Below are 16,729 nucleotides of genomic sequence, written 5' to 3'. Positions count from 1 at the left end.
CTTGGAGCTCATTGGTTAACTGGACCTTGTAAAGAAAGGGTGAACCTGTAAACCAGTTGGTTTCAACAAGCTGCGAGGCTTGGACTGACCTGGAAGCATGATCTGCAGGGTTATGTTCAGTAGGCACATATTCCCACTGTTTTGGCTCAGTGGACTGTTGAATTCTTTGGACCCTGTTGTGCACATACATATAGAAACGTTTGGACTGGTTGTGTATGTATCCCAGTACTACCTTGCTGTCACAATAGAAGGTCACTGCACTAAGGTGGATGTCGATTTCTTCTGTGATGTATTCAGCCATTTCTACAGCTAGTACAGCAGCACACAACTCCGAAAGAGGAATAGTGGGTTCAGATACAGGTGTTAACTTGGCTTTTCCAGCAATAAATCCCACATGAATTTCACCATTTTCTTGGGTTTTTCTGAGATATGCTACCACTCCAATGGCTTTGGTTGAGGCATCTGAGAAGATGCATATCTCATTTTTCTTGGCGTTGAAAGGAATGCCTTTGTGTAGGCTTTTTTGAGCTCTTGAAGTGAATCTCTCCATATTTTCCACATGTTCCATTTGTCTTGTCGAAGAAGATCATCCTAATCACTTCCTTCCTTTGTCACTTCTCTTAGGAGGAATTTTCCCTGAATTGTGACTCGAGCAACAAGACCCAGGGGGTCGAACAGACTGTTCACAGTATAGAGAACTCCACGACGAGTGAATGGTTTGTCATCAATGGATACCTGGAAGGTGAAGGTGTCTTTCTTGACCTCCCAGCTCAACCCAAGACTTCGTTGTGTTGGAAAGACTTCCTCATCCAGAAAGAGGTCTTTGATGTTCTTTGCATGATCCTCTTCTGGGAAGGCTTTCAACACCTCTTTGCTGTTGGAAGTGATCTTATGGAGTCTTAAGTTGGACTTTGATAGAGAGGTTTGAGTTTTCTTCAGCAATGAAAGGACCTCTTTTTCAGTAGGTCTTGAAATCAGCCCATCATCCACATAGAACTCTCTTTCCACAAAGTTCCGGATGTCTGATCCATACAGTTGCTCTCCTTTCATTGCAGCTCTTCTGAGACAAGAAATCGCTACTGCTGGTGAAGGGCTATTGCCAAATACATAAACTCGCATTCTGTATTCAACAATGTCTTTGGTGGGATCATTATTGCGATACCACAAAAAGCGCAGGAAATCTCTGTGATCCTCTCTTACAACAAAACAATGGAACATCTGCTCTATGTCTGCCATGACAGCTACCTTTTCTCTTCTAAAACGTAAGAGAACTCCTAACAGATTGTTATTCAGGTTGGGTCCGGTGAGCAGGACATTGTTTAGAGAGATACCTTTGAATTGTGCGCTAGAGTTGAACACGACTCTGATCTGTTCAGGTTTTTCGAGGGTGGTAAACTCCAAACATTGGTAGGTACCAACACTCCTTTCCTTTAGGCAGTGGAGGGGCCATTTCTGCGTGGTTTTGGTCAAACATCTTCTGCATGAAAGCAATAAACTGATTCTTCATCTTCGGCTTACGTTCCAGTGTACGCACACTGGAACGTAAGCCGAAGATGAAGAATCAGTTTATTGCTTTCATTTTTTTATTGCAAAGAAGAAAGTCGGTTCTTGGCTTCTTCATGGTTGTTTGGCAAAAGTGGTCTTTGTGATTTGAATGGAAGTGGGGCCACCCAAGATTGTGTCTCGTCTTGAAAAACTTCTCTGTCCATTATTTTTAGAAATCGTTCATCCTCTGTTGAGAGGGATAGTTTTTCATCATCTACAGTTCTTTTGAAGACTGTCAGACCAAATGAGTCATTGGCTGCGCCAGCGTGGCAGCGACTGGGGGAAAAGCTGTGGTTTAAGATGGGGCTGATTGATTGGGTAATTAAAGCGATAATGGAAAGAGGGGATTGCATTCTCGTTTTCACATCCACCTCACAAAAGCTGTTGCATAAATCATTTCCAGTCAGCAGTTCCAGGGAGGAAGCGGGGCGATGATGTCAGTGCTCACTCTTCTTTTTCTGTCACTACACTGTCAGAAAAAATGTGCAAGGTCTGAAAAATGAAGGTTGGTTTTGTAGCTGTGAATGATTGGTTTATGGACTTTACCTAAACACACATCACCAACCAACACCCATCCTAGGTCAAGTCTCTGTTCAAAGGGTGAGTTTCCTGGACCATTTTTCCACTCTCTCACCTTGTGGACTTGAAGAATGTCTCTGCCAAGCAGAAGAAGAATCTTGGCATTCTTATCCAATGGAGGAATGTCATTGGCAATAGACTGGAGATGTTGATGGTGTAAGGCAGCCTCTGGTGTTGGTATTTCTTCCCGATTGTCTGGTATGTCATCACATTCGATGAAGGACAACGCTTATTCTGTGATGTAATTAAAGCGATAATGGAAAGAGGGGATTGCATTCTCGTTTTCACATCCACCTCACAAAAGCTGTTGCATAAATCATTTCCAGTCAGCAGTTCCAGGGAGGAAGCGGGGCGATGATGTCAGTGCTCACTCTTCTTTTTCTGTCACTACACTGTCAGAAAAAATGTGCAAGATTTGTACTTTTAGAGGTACAATGGCTTGTCACTGTGGCAGTACCCTCAAGGGTACACCTGTTGTACCCTTTCATATTGGTATGTATCTGTACCCTTTCAGTATGTAGCTTTCAAAGACAAATATGTACCTCTGTGGACTCAATTGTACCTTATAGTGCTATAGTACCATAATGTACCTTTAAAAAAGGTGCAAATTTGTTCTTTTAAGGGTACTACCCCAGTGGCAAGCCTTTTGTACCCTTTGATGGCAAATATGTACTAGATACAGCACATTAAAAGACCAGTATACTGTTTATCGCATTTATTAAACATTCAAAACAGTTAAAATTCTGACATTTTTCACAGTATGAATGTTTTAAGCTCCACAGTGTCACAACAGGATGCATATATTTACAAACATTTGCAATTTTACAATAATGAAAAATCTATATTTTTCCTTCAGTTCACACTGCATTCATTGTAACTATAACTTTAACATTTGATCAATTGTAAACAGTACATAGCATTTCATTAACCATTTTTCTAAACCATGAAATAAAACTTGTGACATCAACAAAAGTAGCACTAGACCTCATTTTAAGTACATATTTCTACTGCATTCTACATTTTCTAAAAACAGTTTTGAACATCAAGAGTTATAAAGCAATATTTTTTCCAACAGTACACATTTCAATAAGTTTCAAAACATTCTTGAGGACAACAAACAATTTGTCATCAGCAGAGTACGTGTCAAGGGCCTGAAAGTCCATCTCTTGTCCTGGTTTCATAACACTCTATTCCAAGTCAACTTTTACTGTGTATGCATGAAAGTGTGAATCATATGACACCGGTATTAAAAACTTGCCACACAGAAACCCTACAGTATTGACATTTAAAATGTTTTAATTTGGAAAAACATAGGAATTTCCTCTGCATGGACATAGTTAACTATGAATACGTCTTTTAAAGCGTACTTCACACTGTCAACAGTCTAATTTGAAACACGCTGAATGTTGAAATCCTCATCTCCATGTACGTTTGAAAAAATTTTCTGTAGGTCTAAAGGGAGCAATGAAAACGGTGTCTCTATACTCCTACCTACTACCATCTCAAATTCATCAAGGATATTGTGCTGGGAAAATTCCCAGCATTGTTTCATTTGGTGCCTCTCACTTAAGGTTCTGGAAATGTTAATGACATTTCTACAGCTGCTAGCAACAGTCTTAAAATACTGATGCTTAGCCTCGAAACGGATGCACCAAAGTAAGGTCCAATCATTGATGTAGCTCACTGGTATTCTCCAGATCATAGTGACAGTCCATGTTTTCAAAATCATTGTCATTGTCCATGTATTCAGTAGCATCCATATCCTCATGAGGCAGAACAAGCTTCCTATGTTTTCGATTGACGTGACACCTGAAAGACTCATATATTGTAAAAGATGACTTACAGTTATTCAGTCCACAAGTGATGCTGAAATTGGGTTCATGGTTGTGAACCAGACCAACACGTTGAATTAGTTTCATTAAAGTGAAGGTTTTTCTTCTACACCTTGTGTATCGATATATTCATTTATTCATTCATCTTCTTGACCGTTTTTCCCTTTCGGGGTCACGGGGTTGCCGGAGCCTATCCCGGCCACTTGGGCGTGGCAAGGGATGCCCTGGACTGGTCGCCAATCTGTCGCAGGGTAGAATATCCTCAATCACACGTCCATTCACTCTCACACTCACACCTATGGTCAATTTAGAGTTGCCAATCAACCTATGAAGCATGTTTTTGGACAGTGGGAGGAAGCCGGAGATCCTGGAGAAAACCCACGCATGCACGGGGAGAACATGCAAACTCCACACAGAAAGGTCCCCCATTGATGTTCTGGTTCAGGTCCCCTAGCCGGGACTTGAACCTTCTTGCTGTGAGGCAGGAGCGCTAACCACTGCGCCACCGTGCATCGATATAGTTGTGGCATTTTTAGCACAGGACATTAATTATTCTGGTGATAGTTATTGGAAGGGGCTTGCCACCCACCTCAGTAATCTTTGCAATGGCATGCTGCAGAAAGGTCAGTGTATTTTTCATGTAGGGTGGATAAGCCAAGTTGAAAACATAGTAAGCACTGAAAGGCTGCAATTATCCCTTCTTCAACTCCTATTGCCATGCATACCTCCACACCATCCACTTTGACAAAGCCTTGAACCCTCTTGGAGAAAGCCATTTTCCAGTCAGTTTCCACCAGCTGTATGGTTGGGTATGGAGTATCTGCATCACACTGTGAAATGAAAAGAAAAAAAAAGTGTTGACATCCATCAGTAAAACAATGCAACATCTGTCAGAAATGCATAACTGGACATGTAGCAGAGCATTACAAAGTGAGAGTTAAACAGTTTCATACCTCTTCAAGTCTGATAAAGCTCTCACCTTTCTCTTTAAAGATGTGGGGCAGCAGAATCATTGCTGCACGAAATTCAGAATCTATTGTAAAATAAAATAAATAAGTAAGTCCTGGCCAATAATTACATTAAAAATAAATAAATAATCATAATAATATCCAGCACAGGAAAAAACATGCTTCTCTTGTGACAGTTTGTGGATGACTTTTCTTTGAGGTGCCAGTCAGGTCTCTCTCCTGACATAAGATACAAAAAAAATCCATTGTCACAAAGGATGTTATCCACACCCTCTGCTCTTTACACACACAAAAGCCCAAAGTTCGTTTAAATTCTTTTATTGTCACTGTTACTTTAGGAGGATATTGCTGAAATGAAGTTAGAAAGCAAGGCCACACAGTCTAGTTCTCCTGAGTACCTTTTGTTTTCTTGTTCAGTCCAGTACTCCTTAGAAATCCGTTCCGGGTTCCTGGGACGTTGGACGTTGTTTCCTATATCCAGTCCTTTGTGGAGGGGATCCGGTCCAGGTTTTCCAACCGTCTTTGTTTTACAGGAGCAGTGCCGTGTTTTCTTTGAAGAGTTGTGGTTTCTTGGTCCGGTTTGCTGTGTTGCAACTTTAATCTGATAGCCAAATTATAATAAGCCACCTTATAATAATGATAATAATAAATATTTAATACATTAATAGGAGAATGAGCCTAAAATTGCCTTGACTATCGACAGACATCTGCTATCTATTATCGTTGATACACAATACTATCATCTATCGCAGTGTTTTTCAACCAGTGTGCCGCGGCACACTAGTGTGCCGTGCGAGATGGTCAAGTGTCCCGTGGGAAATTGCCCTCATTAACTGATCTAAAAACATTTTCCATCTCCAGGAAATCAGCTCTTTGTTCATCCTAACAGGCCCTGTTAAAACACTGAGTAGTTAGGAATATAAAAGATCATAAAATTATTTTTTCTTTGTGTTTATTTGATTCTATTAAATATGTCATGGTCCCTGTCAGACTCCTCCCCCTCCAGCTCTGCCTGCTGCTTCCCTGATTACCACCAGCTGACTCCACTCTCATCATCTGCCTTGCTGTTTTATAAGGAGACCTCATCCTTCAGTTCAACGCCAGTTCGTTGCCCCTTATGGTGACTAGCCCTGGTCAAAGTCATGCTCAGTAACCTCATGCTTTGCTTCGTTCTCGCTCTAACCTTATGCTCCTTGTCCCAGGATCATCAACCTACCACGAGTGAAGTCAGCGTGGATCATCCACTCAGCCGCCCAGGAACCTGGAAGACACCACGGCAAACGCTAACTGCATTAAGCCCTCCAGCCACGCCATCAGTCACGTCCACGTCCGGATCGCTTCCTGCCTCGATCAACCTCATCTCTGGAGAAACAAACAAAGTCTTCTTATCCCAAAATTCACCTGTCCTCGTTCTGGGTTTCAGCATCTGGGTTCCACCCACCTGCAGTATCATGACAGAACGAACTGGCCAACTCCCGGACGCAGCTGACCCAGAAGGACTCCGCCTCGCTGTTAACGAACACGGATTATATTTAGAACTCCTGTACAGCGCCATTACCCGCATCACCTCTGTCCAAGAAGATCTTATTTCTCGTATCAAAGGTATCAACAAATCTTTCATGGATTTAATCGGCCAAATGGCTACTCCTGCATCTCCTATTCTAACAAAAATACCAGCCAAAGCTCGTCTTTAGCGGTGTAGCTTTCCACTGGTACCAGTGAAAATCCACGGTTCTCTGTACCAATTTCGGTTCCAAACCAGATCACAAAACTCAAATTAAATGGTTAAATGCTTGTGAAGTGACTCAGAACAGTTCTGGTGATGTTGTTTATGTATTGTATATCCTCCACAGTCATTCCATCTCTTATCTCCCTTCTTCGCCATGCAAAGGTTCGCTGCATTCAGTCTTTGACCACCAAGGTGTCTGGTCGCACCTTGCTGTACTGGATATGCAGGACATTCACATGACCCTCAACGGATGATGCACCAATAACAGCAACCACCTATTGGATCAAATTTAAAAGTCCATATTAAAAATGATAAAAAATACAACTGCAAGCAGTGATTACTGGGGTTAAAGCACTTTAAGAAAATCTTGGCCAACCTGGATGTATGACTGACAGTAAAACACATCACACTGACTTGCACAAACGCGCAATTAAAGCCATATTACTTTCCATTAAACACTCCTCTCCTTACAACACAACAGCAAGTATTGTACTTGTGTTTGTTTCAAGTTGTATTTTAACTTTCAGTAAAAAAAACAATAATTCTTTAAGATTTTTTTTATTTATAGTTTTATGATAGGTCTTTGTCATGAAAATCATTAGATTGATGGCATGTTTATGAATATTGAAATGACTCAGCTTGTTCACCCCAGAAGCAAAGACACAAGTAGACACAAGACACCTGCTTTCTACTAGCTCAGCATTGTACTTACTTGGATTCAACTGCCAGTACCCAAACACCATGAACCTCACTTCTGCTCATAGCCACCTCACTAATGGTTTTACACCCAAGATTCCCCAATTCCCATGAGGGGCTGAAGGCGGGGCTAACCCCCTGGTCGCCACACTATTCACACAGGCATGCTCAGTCAGGTGTCTGTGCACTTTGAAAAGCTTCAACTTGTTAAAAAGGGAGACAATTTTTGTCAGATCAGGAAGAGTTTTTAATTTTCCCCAGGATAAATCTCAATTTGTAAGTTGAATAAAAAAATTGAATATGAATAAAAGATTTCAACATTTAACCCATTTACTAAGGGTTAGATATTTTTTCTTAAATCAAGACATCTTAAGTAAAATTTACACTGGCAGATAATTTGACTTATTTCTAGTCAATTTCTACTAAAAACAAGTACTTTTTTCAAGAATTAAGATGGTGGTTTTTTGCAGTGTACGTTTTGTTCTTTTCTCCCATGAACAATTTTACTGCTTCCAAAAACTCATGATAATAAACATGGTGACACACACATCAACCGACTTTGCACGATAACAAAAAGGAAAAAGCGAAGTCATGAGTAGTTTGAATTGCCCCTTTCCAACATTGATGCTTGCATACGTTACTACGCCCAGAAACAGTTTTTCAACGAAAACATCTTTGAGATTCCGAATTAAATAAGACGCAAGTAATGTAAGTTATTTATTCTTTCTCTGCGGCCCGGTACCAGGTGACCCACGGACCGGTGCCGGTACGCGGCCCGGGGGTTGGGGGCCACTGATTTAGAGTCTTAGCATTAATCCGTAATACTTTTTTAGGACATTAAATTAGCCTATTATTGGTCTTCCACTGCCATCTAGTGGTTATAATTGCAATTTGTACAACAAAACTGTGTTTTTAACCATTATAACCATTTTAGTGTTAGTTTTTGCCCAATCGCTCTTAAATTTTTGCATGCTTGTTTAGAATGAAATTATGACTAATTTACTACAGTTTTGACAAGTTCTGGGCTTTTTTTTAGGGTTTATAGACTTTTGGGTCCACTATGTAAATGACATTAAAAAATGACCAGTTTAAAAATTTAGTCATCCAAATGCAAATGTTTAACGTTTTTTTTTGAAACATTATTGTCCTAGAGACTCTAGATAATAGTACTGCACTGACTAAAAAACTGATGACTAGTTCACAAAACTAAGTTATGAATCAATCTCAGTACTTATAGAACAGTGTAAACTTCATAGTTACCTACACAATCTGTATATGATATCAATAAAAACGTAGTCAGATTATATTTGTAAGGATCATTATAAACATTTCCTTAGACATCAGCATGTATTTTACAAACTGTAAATGTATGGTTTTGCTTGTACTTATATGTATTTAAATTTATGAAAACTAAAGTAAGCAAAAGGTTAAAAACACTTAGTATTTGTGATGATGACAAACACAGCCCTAATTCAATTACTTTTCAGATGTCTTATTGAATTTGGCTCTTGACTAATAAACGGTTTGAACTACAGGAATCCACTTACCCCTAACTCAGATCTGCGACAGGCTGCTGGAGATTGTCCAGAGAGTCTCACTTTCTTGTGCCCAAACTTCTCCTTACTCATTCTTACCTCATGATCATGGACCAGAGGTGCACGCTAAGCTTTAAATTTGTGTTTGAGGGACTGATCCCAAGTGTGCTAACACATGAGGGAAACATCCAAGAGACTTTGACGTCATTTTTGTGAACGCATATAAACAGAACCACCAATTTTTGATATTTAAAATTGTTGATGTAAACTATATTTAGGATCATATCATTATTGGAACAATGACCTTTTGTAACTCTTATTTACAGTGGTAAAATAATTTCACATGATATAAAGTCCATTGCTTGTAACTTACATAGCCATTCCTTTCAAGATCCTTTAGGAAAGGATATTTCAAGATAAGTGATTTTGCCACCTGCACAAATTCTGCATTGGTTGGATACCTGAACGTTTTAATTAAAAACCAGCTGGCCCATTAGGAACTTCTTTAAATAATACAATTATCTTTAATTTGTATTACTTTTAAATAACAAATACTTTAAATGCATGTCAACAAAGAATTGCTTCATATATGCAGTCAAATTATTTATCTTGCTTTTCAAGTTGCTGACTTACATTGTGTGTTCTATCATGGCTTCATGAAGAACTCTAATAATTCTGTGTCTATCCTTAGAGGACTTATGGCATGGTTCTTTGTTATCAAGCTTGGCCTGAAGATCTCTAGGAAATGGTGGAATGGCAAATCCAGAAGGCAGTCTACCACTTGTTGCATTTCTGCAGAGAGGATGGGGTAGTAGTTAAGAACTTGCATTAGTATTAATATTAATGATTAGCCACCATAAGGAACATATTTTTTTGTAATAACAGCTGAATATAAACAGCGGGATGAATAGACACATTTCTTGCAAGTCCGTTTACATAACCAATTACATTTACACATTGTTCCAGCCTAACCTTAACTGCATCATATATTATAAATATAAAACCCCCACATTTGGAATGTTTAGCACAATATGTTAACTGAGTTTCTTTCTGTGTGCTGCTTGGCCAGCCTACTTTCTAAGATATCGGCATCAGGCATAAAAAAAAAAATCTATATCGGTCGACTAAACATTGGACCAATATAATAAATACATAATACTCAATGTTATACTTACATTTCTGTAGTCGAAGTTTTTTGAAAGGATTCTGCTGGCACGGTTTCTGGTGGTATTGTTACCACCTCCCTCATTTCGTGTACAAATTTTTCAAACTTGGCCTGTTTTTTTAAAAGGAGCTCTGAAATAAATATGAGATCATGTTCTCTGTGAGGCCACATTCTATTGTTTACCCATCCACTTCATTTTCTGAAAAAAGAAGAGAGAAAAAAAGTATAATCATTGTTGTTCAAGTGGCTGAGTTTATATATTTTTATATCACCAACACACTTCACACAGGTTCCGCTTTTATTGCTCTTCCCTCCAGGTACAAATCCACCCATACAAAGGTTCCTACCCCTTTGTGTCACCTGATACTACATCCCCCTTTCTTAAATGAAGAACGTCAGGGTAACATAACAAAAAGATTTCTCAGCAGTAACACTGCACTGCTCCTCTGTAAAGTGTTCATACACATAACCAACATGAAGTGCACATCCTAGTGAACCCATTAACAACTCCATGCATTTCAACATAAAACCACAAACTTCTATCTATGAGGAATGAGATAGACTACTCAGATCCTCAATCTGAGTGTGGGGATTATTCTGCCCCAGAACTCACTCAGTTCCTATTGTTTGAACAAACATAGTCCTTTAGGTACGCTGGCGGCGCCCTGGCTCTTACTGGAAACCGTCTCTCAGACACTGAAGTCTCCTGTTCCAACTCGTTTTCTTCAGGGGCCACACTTCCTCTCGTATCTTGCGGGGGAGAAAGAGCAGGTGTTTCTGGAGCCACAGGAGTTGGTGAAAGGTGGTATCTGTTCCTCCGCAGGACCCCCTTTGGTGTATCTATGACGTACGACCTTGGAGTATTTGCAGCAGAAACAACCGTGCCCCTCTCCTGCAGACCTTTAACCCACACATGATCTCCAGGCTGTAACTGAGACAAATCATGTGCTCTGTGTCTGCTGTTATAATCTTGCTGAAGCTTTTGTCTGTACTTCTGCTCAATCTTCCTCAGCCGCTTCATATCCGCACCTTCTGGATTAAGCTGAGAAGAAATCATAGGAACAGTCGTCCTTATCCTTCTGCCCATCAGAAGTTCTGCAGGGCTGTATCCATTTGCTAGAGGCGCAGAACGATAAGCCATGAGAGCAAGATATGGATCCCCAGACTTCTTGAGAAGATTCTCACAGCTCGTTCCGCCTCACCGTTGCTCTGTGGGAAATGCGGGCTTGAAGTCACGTGTTTGAAGTTCCAGCAGCGCACAAAATTACGGAAGTGCTCAGAACTAAATTGTGGTCCATTATCCGTGCGCACCTCATCCGGAATGCCGTGTCGTGCAAACACAGATTTAAAGTGTTCAATAACACCTTCAGATGTTGTAGATGTCAGCTTGGCCACCTCAAAATACCTGGAATGATAGTCCACCACAATCAAGTAATGCTGTGAACCAAACTGAAACAGGTCTGCTCCTACTGTGGACCATGGTCTTGTAGGAAACTCAGTAGGAATTAAAGTTTCCCTCAGGTTTGTTCTCTCACGAGCACAGACATCACATTTTTCTATCATTTCTGTTAACTCTTTACTGAGACCTGGCCACCAAACTGACTGCTTGGCTCTTGCTCTGCATTTGGTTATCCCCAGATGTCCTTCATGCAGCTTTGAAAGAATGTCCTTCTTCAGTGATGCAGGAATCACTATTCTGCTACCGTAAAGTAGCAAACCGCTGTGAACTGAGAGATCTCCTGAGTACTGCAAGTAAAGGCCTGTTCACACCGGGACGAATTTCGCCGGCGATTTTCGCCGACGTTTAACGCCTCGTGACTAAACAAAGGGCCCCAATGAGAGTGTGCACACCGACGCGAAAAAACGCCAGGCGTTAAAGCGTCAAAAAAAAAAAACGCCTCGGGTACGTTTTTTTTTTTCGACGCGTCGCGTCGAAATCTACTCGACCAATGAGAACGGCGCTTTTGCTCACGTGTCTGGAGCTTCTGAAGTTACAGTAAAACACAACTTGGGGGCGCTCAAACACAAAACTGCCTTGCTGAGCACACATACCAGCGAAGAAGATAGACGCCAAGTAGCGTCTACACAGCCGCGAAGCAATAATGACGGACATTCTAAAACATCCCCGAACCAAGCACCAGTTGGAGCTACTGGTGCTTGAAATATTCATGTTTTCTTTGTTTGGTTCTGACAACCGTGTAAATACTTGCTGTCTTCTTCTGAGTGAAAAGCGACTTTAAGAAGCGTAAAGTTGCGCAGCGCCACCTTGTGTACAGGAGTATTTCTGTTTTACATTAAGCGCCATCTAATGTCAGGGAATGAAATTGCATGTTCACTCCACTCATCGTCAGCGAAAATCGCCTGGGTGTGAACACAAAAAACGTGGCGAAAAACGCTGGCGAATAACGCCTGGCGAATATTCGTCCCGGTGTGAACGGGCCTTAAGGCTGCAGGGATCTGTCAGCTGAGAACTTATCTGGCCATCCTTCCACGCAGCACTTTTTGAGTTGCTGAACCATGACGTCATTCTCCTGATGAGTCTTAATTTGCTGAAGCCTGCTCTCAGTAGCTGGTAGGCTGCTTATGACCGCGTCCACATACAGGTTGATATCTTCCTCCGATAAGTCAGAATCATTCCCTCCAACAGGAGCTCTTGACAGAACGTCTGCCGTTGCGATGTTTTTGCCTGCGACATGAGAGATGGTAAAAGAAAACCTCATCAGTCTCATACGTAAGCGTTGTATGCGGGGTGGCAGCTCATCCAATCTCTTTGATCCCAGCAGTGGGACTAACGGTTTGTGATCCGTTTCCATGTGAAAACATTTCCCGATGAGAAACTCTTGAAACCTCTCACATGCCCACGTCAAGGCCAACGCCTCCTTCTCAATTTGGGCGTAGCGCTGCTCTGTTTCGCTCAAAGCTCTGGACGCATACGCGACCGGTTTCCATCCTCCATTTTCTTGTTTTTGGAGGAGAACCGCGCCCATCCCATAGGAAGAAGAATCTGCAGACACCAGCGTTTCAGCATTTGGGTTATACAGAGCGAGTCCCGGGGGTGTCGTCAGATCAGCTCTGATACTCTCAAAGGCTTTCTGCTGCTGTGAACCCCAGTTCCACATGTTAGACTTCCTCAGCAGGTCTCTCAGAGGGCGTGTCTTTTCTGCTAGGTGAGGCAAAAACTTTCCAAGGTGATTTGCCATTCCAAGAAAACGTCTCACCTCGCTCACATTGGTAGGCTCCTGCATGCCTGTGATGGCTTTAACCTTTTCAGGGTCTGGGCTGACTCCTGATCCTTCAATAATCTGACCCAAGAATTTAATCCTGCTTTTTGAAAACTCACATTTGTCATTTAATGTGACACCTGCCTCTTGGAGACGAGATAATGCTCTTCTCAGTCTCTCATCATGTTCTTCTTGTGTGGTTCCCCAGATGAGAACGTCATCCATCTGACACAAAACTCCGTCGAGACCCTCCAGGATACGTGACATTCGTTTCTGGAAGTGCTCGGGTGCAGACGAGATCCCAAAACACAGACGATTGTAGCAGTATCGTCCAAAAGGAGTTATAAAGGTAGTCAACAGAGAAGAGTCTTTAGATAGTGGAATCTGCCAGAATCCAGCATTAGCATCCAACTTTGAAAATACTTTGGCTCCAGCCAGCTGCCCTAATGTGTTTTCAACAGACGGAAGAGGATGTTTTTCTCTTAACACAGATTTATTCAGTTCAGTTAGGTCAGTGCAGATCCTCACCCTGCCTGTGCGTTTTGGCACCACCACCATGGGTGCACACCACTCAGTTGGCTGGTCTACTTTTGAGATGACCCCCTGCTGCTCCATTCGGGTCAGCTCCTCCTTAACCTTTGGCATAAGGGGAAGAGATATGCGTCTTGGTGTGGACAGAGAGAAAGGCTGAGCGTTCGGTTTCAGCACAATGTTGTACTCTCCCTCCATTTTTCCGAGTCCACTGAAAAGCCTAGGGAACTCCCTTTTAACAGTCGCTGTGGAGTCCAGAATGATGTTCTCTACTCTGGCAACCAGCTGTAGAGCAATAGCTGCTGTCCCACTCAGGAGCGGCATACTCAAACCTTTCACAACATAGATGTCCTCCTTTGTGTTTTTGTTATTTTTGTGAAGGTTAGCTGTGAACATACCTTGGACTTGTAACCGTGAACCTCCTGGTCCTCGTAAGACTTTTGTTGGCTTCTCCAGCTTGCCAAACTGTCCTTTGTACAACGTCTCTGAAACTGCAGTCACATCAGCTCCAGTGTCAATTTTAAACACTGTGCTATGGCTGTTCACATCCACTTCTGTGATCCAAGGACTTATTGTGTTTTTATCAGACATTGAACCTAAAAAAGCAAATCCATCATTTGAGTCCTCTGTCACCATAGCAATTTTCATGTCTTTCCTCTGTTTGGTTCTGCAGACTCTTGCATAATGTCCCTTTTTCCTGCACTGATTGCACACTGCTTCACGTGCTGGGCATTGCTGCATGCTATGTCCTCTTGAATCTCCACATCTTGTGCACTGAATTACTGTGTCCTGTGTGTGTGTCATTACTTTTGGCGGTGCTCTTGTCTTCGCTCGCGCGCCGCCGTGTTGACGCGCGTGCACGCCATCCACTTGCACATCCGCTCTGAAGTTACTGTGAAGCATCTCTTGCTGCCTTTTAACCTGCTCACTCTGTCGTGCTCTATTAACTGCGTTTTCTAACGTCAGCTCTGGATCCATCTGTAGTTGTTCCGATAACCGTTTGTCTTTCAAACCCACAACAAATCTGTCTCTCACCATCTCGCTGTGAAGAGCGCCGTAGCCGCAGTGCTCCGCCAGGCATTGCAGCGCAGTGTGGAAGCTGTCGACCGTCTCTTCCATCTCCTGCTGTCGTTGGTTGAACTTTGCTCTTTCAAAAATTATATTTCTGCGAGCCACGAAATGAGTGTCCAGCCTTGTCTTGACTGTGTGGAAGTCGACTGCCTCCTCCGGACTCAGGTGCAGCGAGACCAGAATATCCTCGGCTTCCTCCCCCATGGAATAAATCAGCGCGTTCACTTGGTTCTCCTCGGCTTGAGTCTCCAAACCAGACGCAATCCGGAACCTTTCAAAACGCTTTATCCACTTAGGCCAGTCATCTGCCTTGAAGGAAAACTTCTGAGGTGGGGGTACCTGGAATCGACTCATGGCGGCCGTCCCGGACTTCGATGGCGACTACGAGCGGCAAAATCCACACTATTATTTTTATCCTGAGTTCTTCAGTTCAAACCCCTCCTGGGTTCACTTCTGACACCATGTTCAAGTGGCTGAGTTTATATATTTTTATATCACCAACACACGAGACACGCTGGTAGCTTCACACAGGTTCCGCTTTTATTGCTCTTCCCTCCAGGTACAAATCCACCCATACAAAGGTTCCTACCCCTTTGTGTCACCTGATACTACAATTGTGAGCTTGGGGGTTTAACATAAAAAAAGCAATGTATTTTTCAATGGACATTTATAAGTGTAAAAATAGCTTTAATTGAAAAATATTTAAAGAAAAAACTACTTTTACAACAGGGGCTCTCACCCCTGACCGCGAGATCCATTTTCCTGCAGAGTTCAGCTCCAGTCCCAATCAAACACACCTGAACAAGTTAATCAAGGTCTTTAGGATCACTAAAAAGTTTAACGTTACAGGCAGGGAAGTTAGATAAAGGTTGGAGCTAAACTCTGCAGGAAAATGGATCCCATGGGCCAGAATTAAGAAACTCTGGCATACACTCTCAGAAAAAGGTACAAACGTGTCACAGGGGCAGTATCCTTAGGTACAAAAGCTAAAAGGTACTAATATGTACACTTAATGTAACGTACTAACGGAGAAATTTACTTTTTTTATGAGAATGTATGATTAGAAGGAAAAAAAACAAAAATTAACAGCTCAAAGACAGAAATAAATTTATTGTTATGAGCTTATCAAGCATGATAAATAATAGTAAAATGTTGCTGCTGTTGCTGCTGTCCTTGGAAGGGCTGTATGCTGACGTAAGATACGTTATGCCTCGATCTGACAGGACACATGACTAGGACTCTCCTGGACTTACGTTTAGAGCATTATTTAAATATGTTCGTTACCTTTCCAAAATAAAACTGATATAAATCATGAAATTCGTAAATTATATAATTCCAGACTGACTGGGAGAGTCGTTAAAATAAAACAGGACAGGAGTTCGCTCGCCCCAGAGTGAACACTGTAGGTAAATAAATCCTCCCGAACCTACAGTGCGTGTTCAAAAATCAGAGAGATCGGAATAAACGGATTTTCAAAACCAACGTTGTCTCTGAGTTGGTATTTATTACAGCCAAGCAATAATTCCATTAACTAGTCAATCAACAACAATAATAATACAGAGCTCTGGGTCCTCCTATAGATTCACAGCTGCATGGAAAAGACGCATGTCTGACCGCTGCGGCATCCAGGGGCGGAAGGAAGGACAAGGTGGGCTTCTCACGCAGGGTTCTTAATGCTCTTCGCTTCGGCCCCTCCCGTTCCTCTGGTACGTCTGAAGGATGCGTCTTCCCACAGATCTTGTGTGAAACGTGAGGGGGGTGGCTCTCCGGAATTCTCACAGAAGAAGGGAGTTATTTTCTTGATACATAGGTTTACAAAAGTCAGGCAACCTTCTTATGAATAGCATCATTCTCCAG

The 16,729-nt window shown here is 41.9% G+C and overlaps 1 protein-coding gene across 14 annotated transcripts; it reads right to left on the bottom strand.

The window, feature by feature from the left end:
- Positions 1-2,824: 2,824 nt before the first annotated feature.
- LOC105353799 (uncharacterized) lies at positions 2,825-15,435 on the bottom strand. Of its 14 annotated transcripts, none has more exons than XM_078937769.1 (8): positions 13,799-15,435; positions 10,060-10,248; positions 9,518-9,676; positions 6,860-6,928; positions 6,366-6,433; positions 6,141-6,286; positions 4,936-5,525; positions 2,825-4,786 (listed from the first exon to the last, which is right to left on the bottom strand). In XM_078937769.1, the coding sequence occupies exons 1-2, from the start codon at positions 15,224-15,226 to the stop codon at positions 10,222-10,224; spliced, it is 1,455 nt and encodes a 484-aa protein (XP_078793895.1). In that variant the 5' UTR covers positions 15,227-15,435; the 3' UTR covers positions 2,825-4,786; positions 4,936-5,525; positions 6,141-6,286; positions 6,366-6,433; positions 6,860-6,928; positions 9,518-9,676; positions 10,060-10,221. The 14 variants fall into 14 exon arrangements, with proteins under 14 accessions (XP_078793895.1, XP_078793893.1, XP_078793898.1 ...); XM_078937767.1 differs by lacking the exon at positions 6,860-6,928 and having other exon boundaries at positions 4,936-5,143; positions 5,323-5,525; XM_078937772.1 differs by lacking the exon at positions 6,860-6,928 and having other exon boundaries at positions 4,936-4,989; positions 5,323-5,525.
- Between the last annotated feature and the right edge of the window lie 1,294 nt (positions 15,436-16,729).

Source organism: Oryzias latipes, chromosome 19 (assembly GCF_053564925.1).
Source record: "Oryzias latipes strain Hd-rR chromosome 19, Olatipes_Hd-rR_3.1".
In the NCBI taxonomy this organism is placed as follows: Eukaryota; Metazoa; Chordata; class Actinopteri; order Beloniformes; family Adrianichthyidae; genus Oryzias; species Oryzias latipes.
The sequence above is the reverse complement of the archived record's forward strand: the minus strand, read 5'-3'. Positions and strand labels throughout refer to the sequence as shown.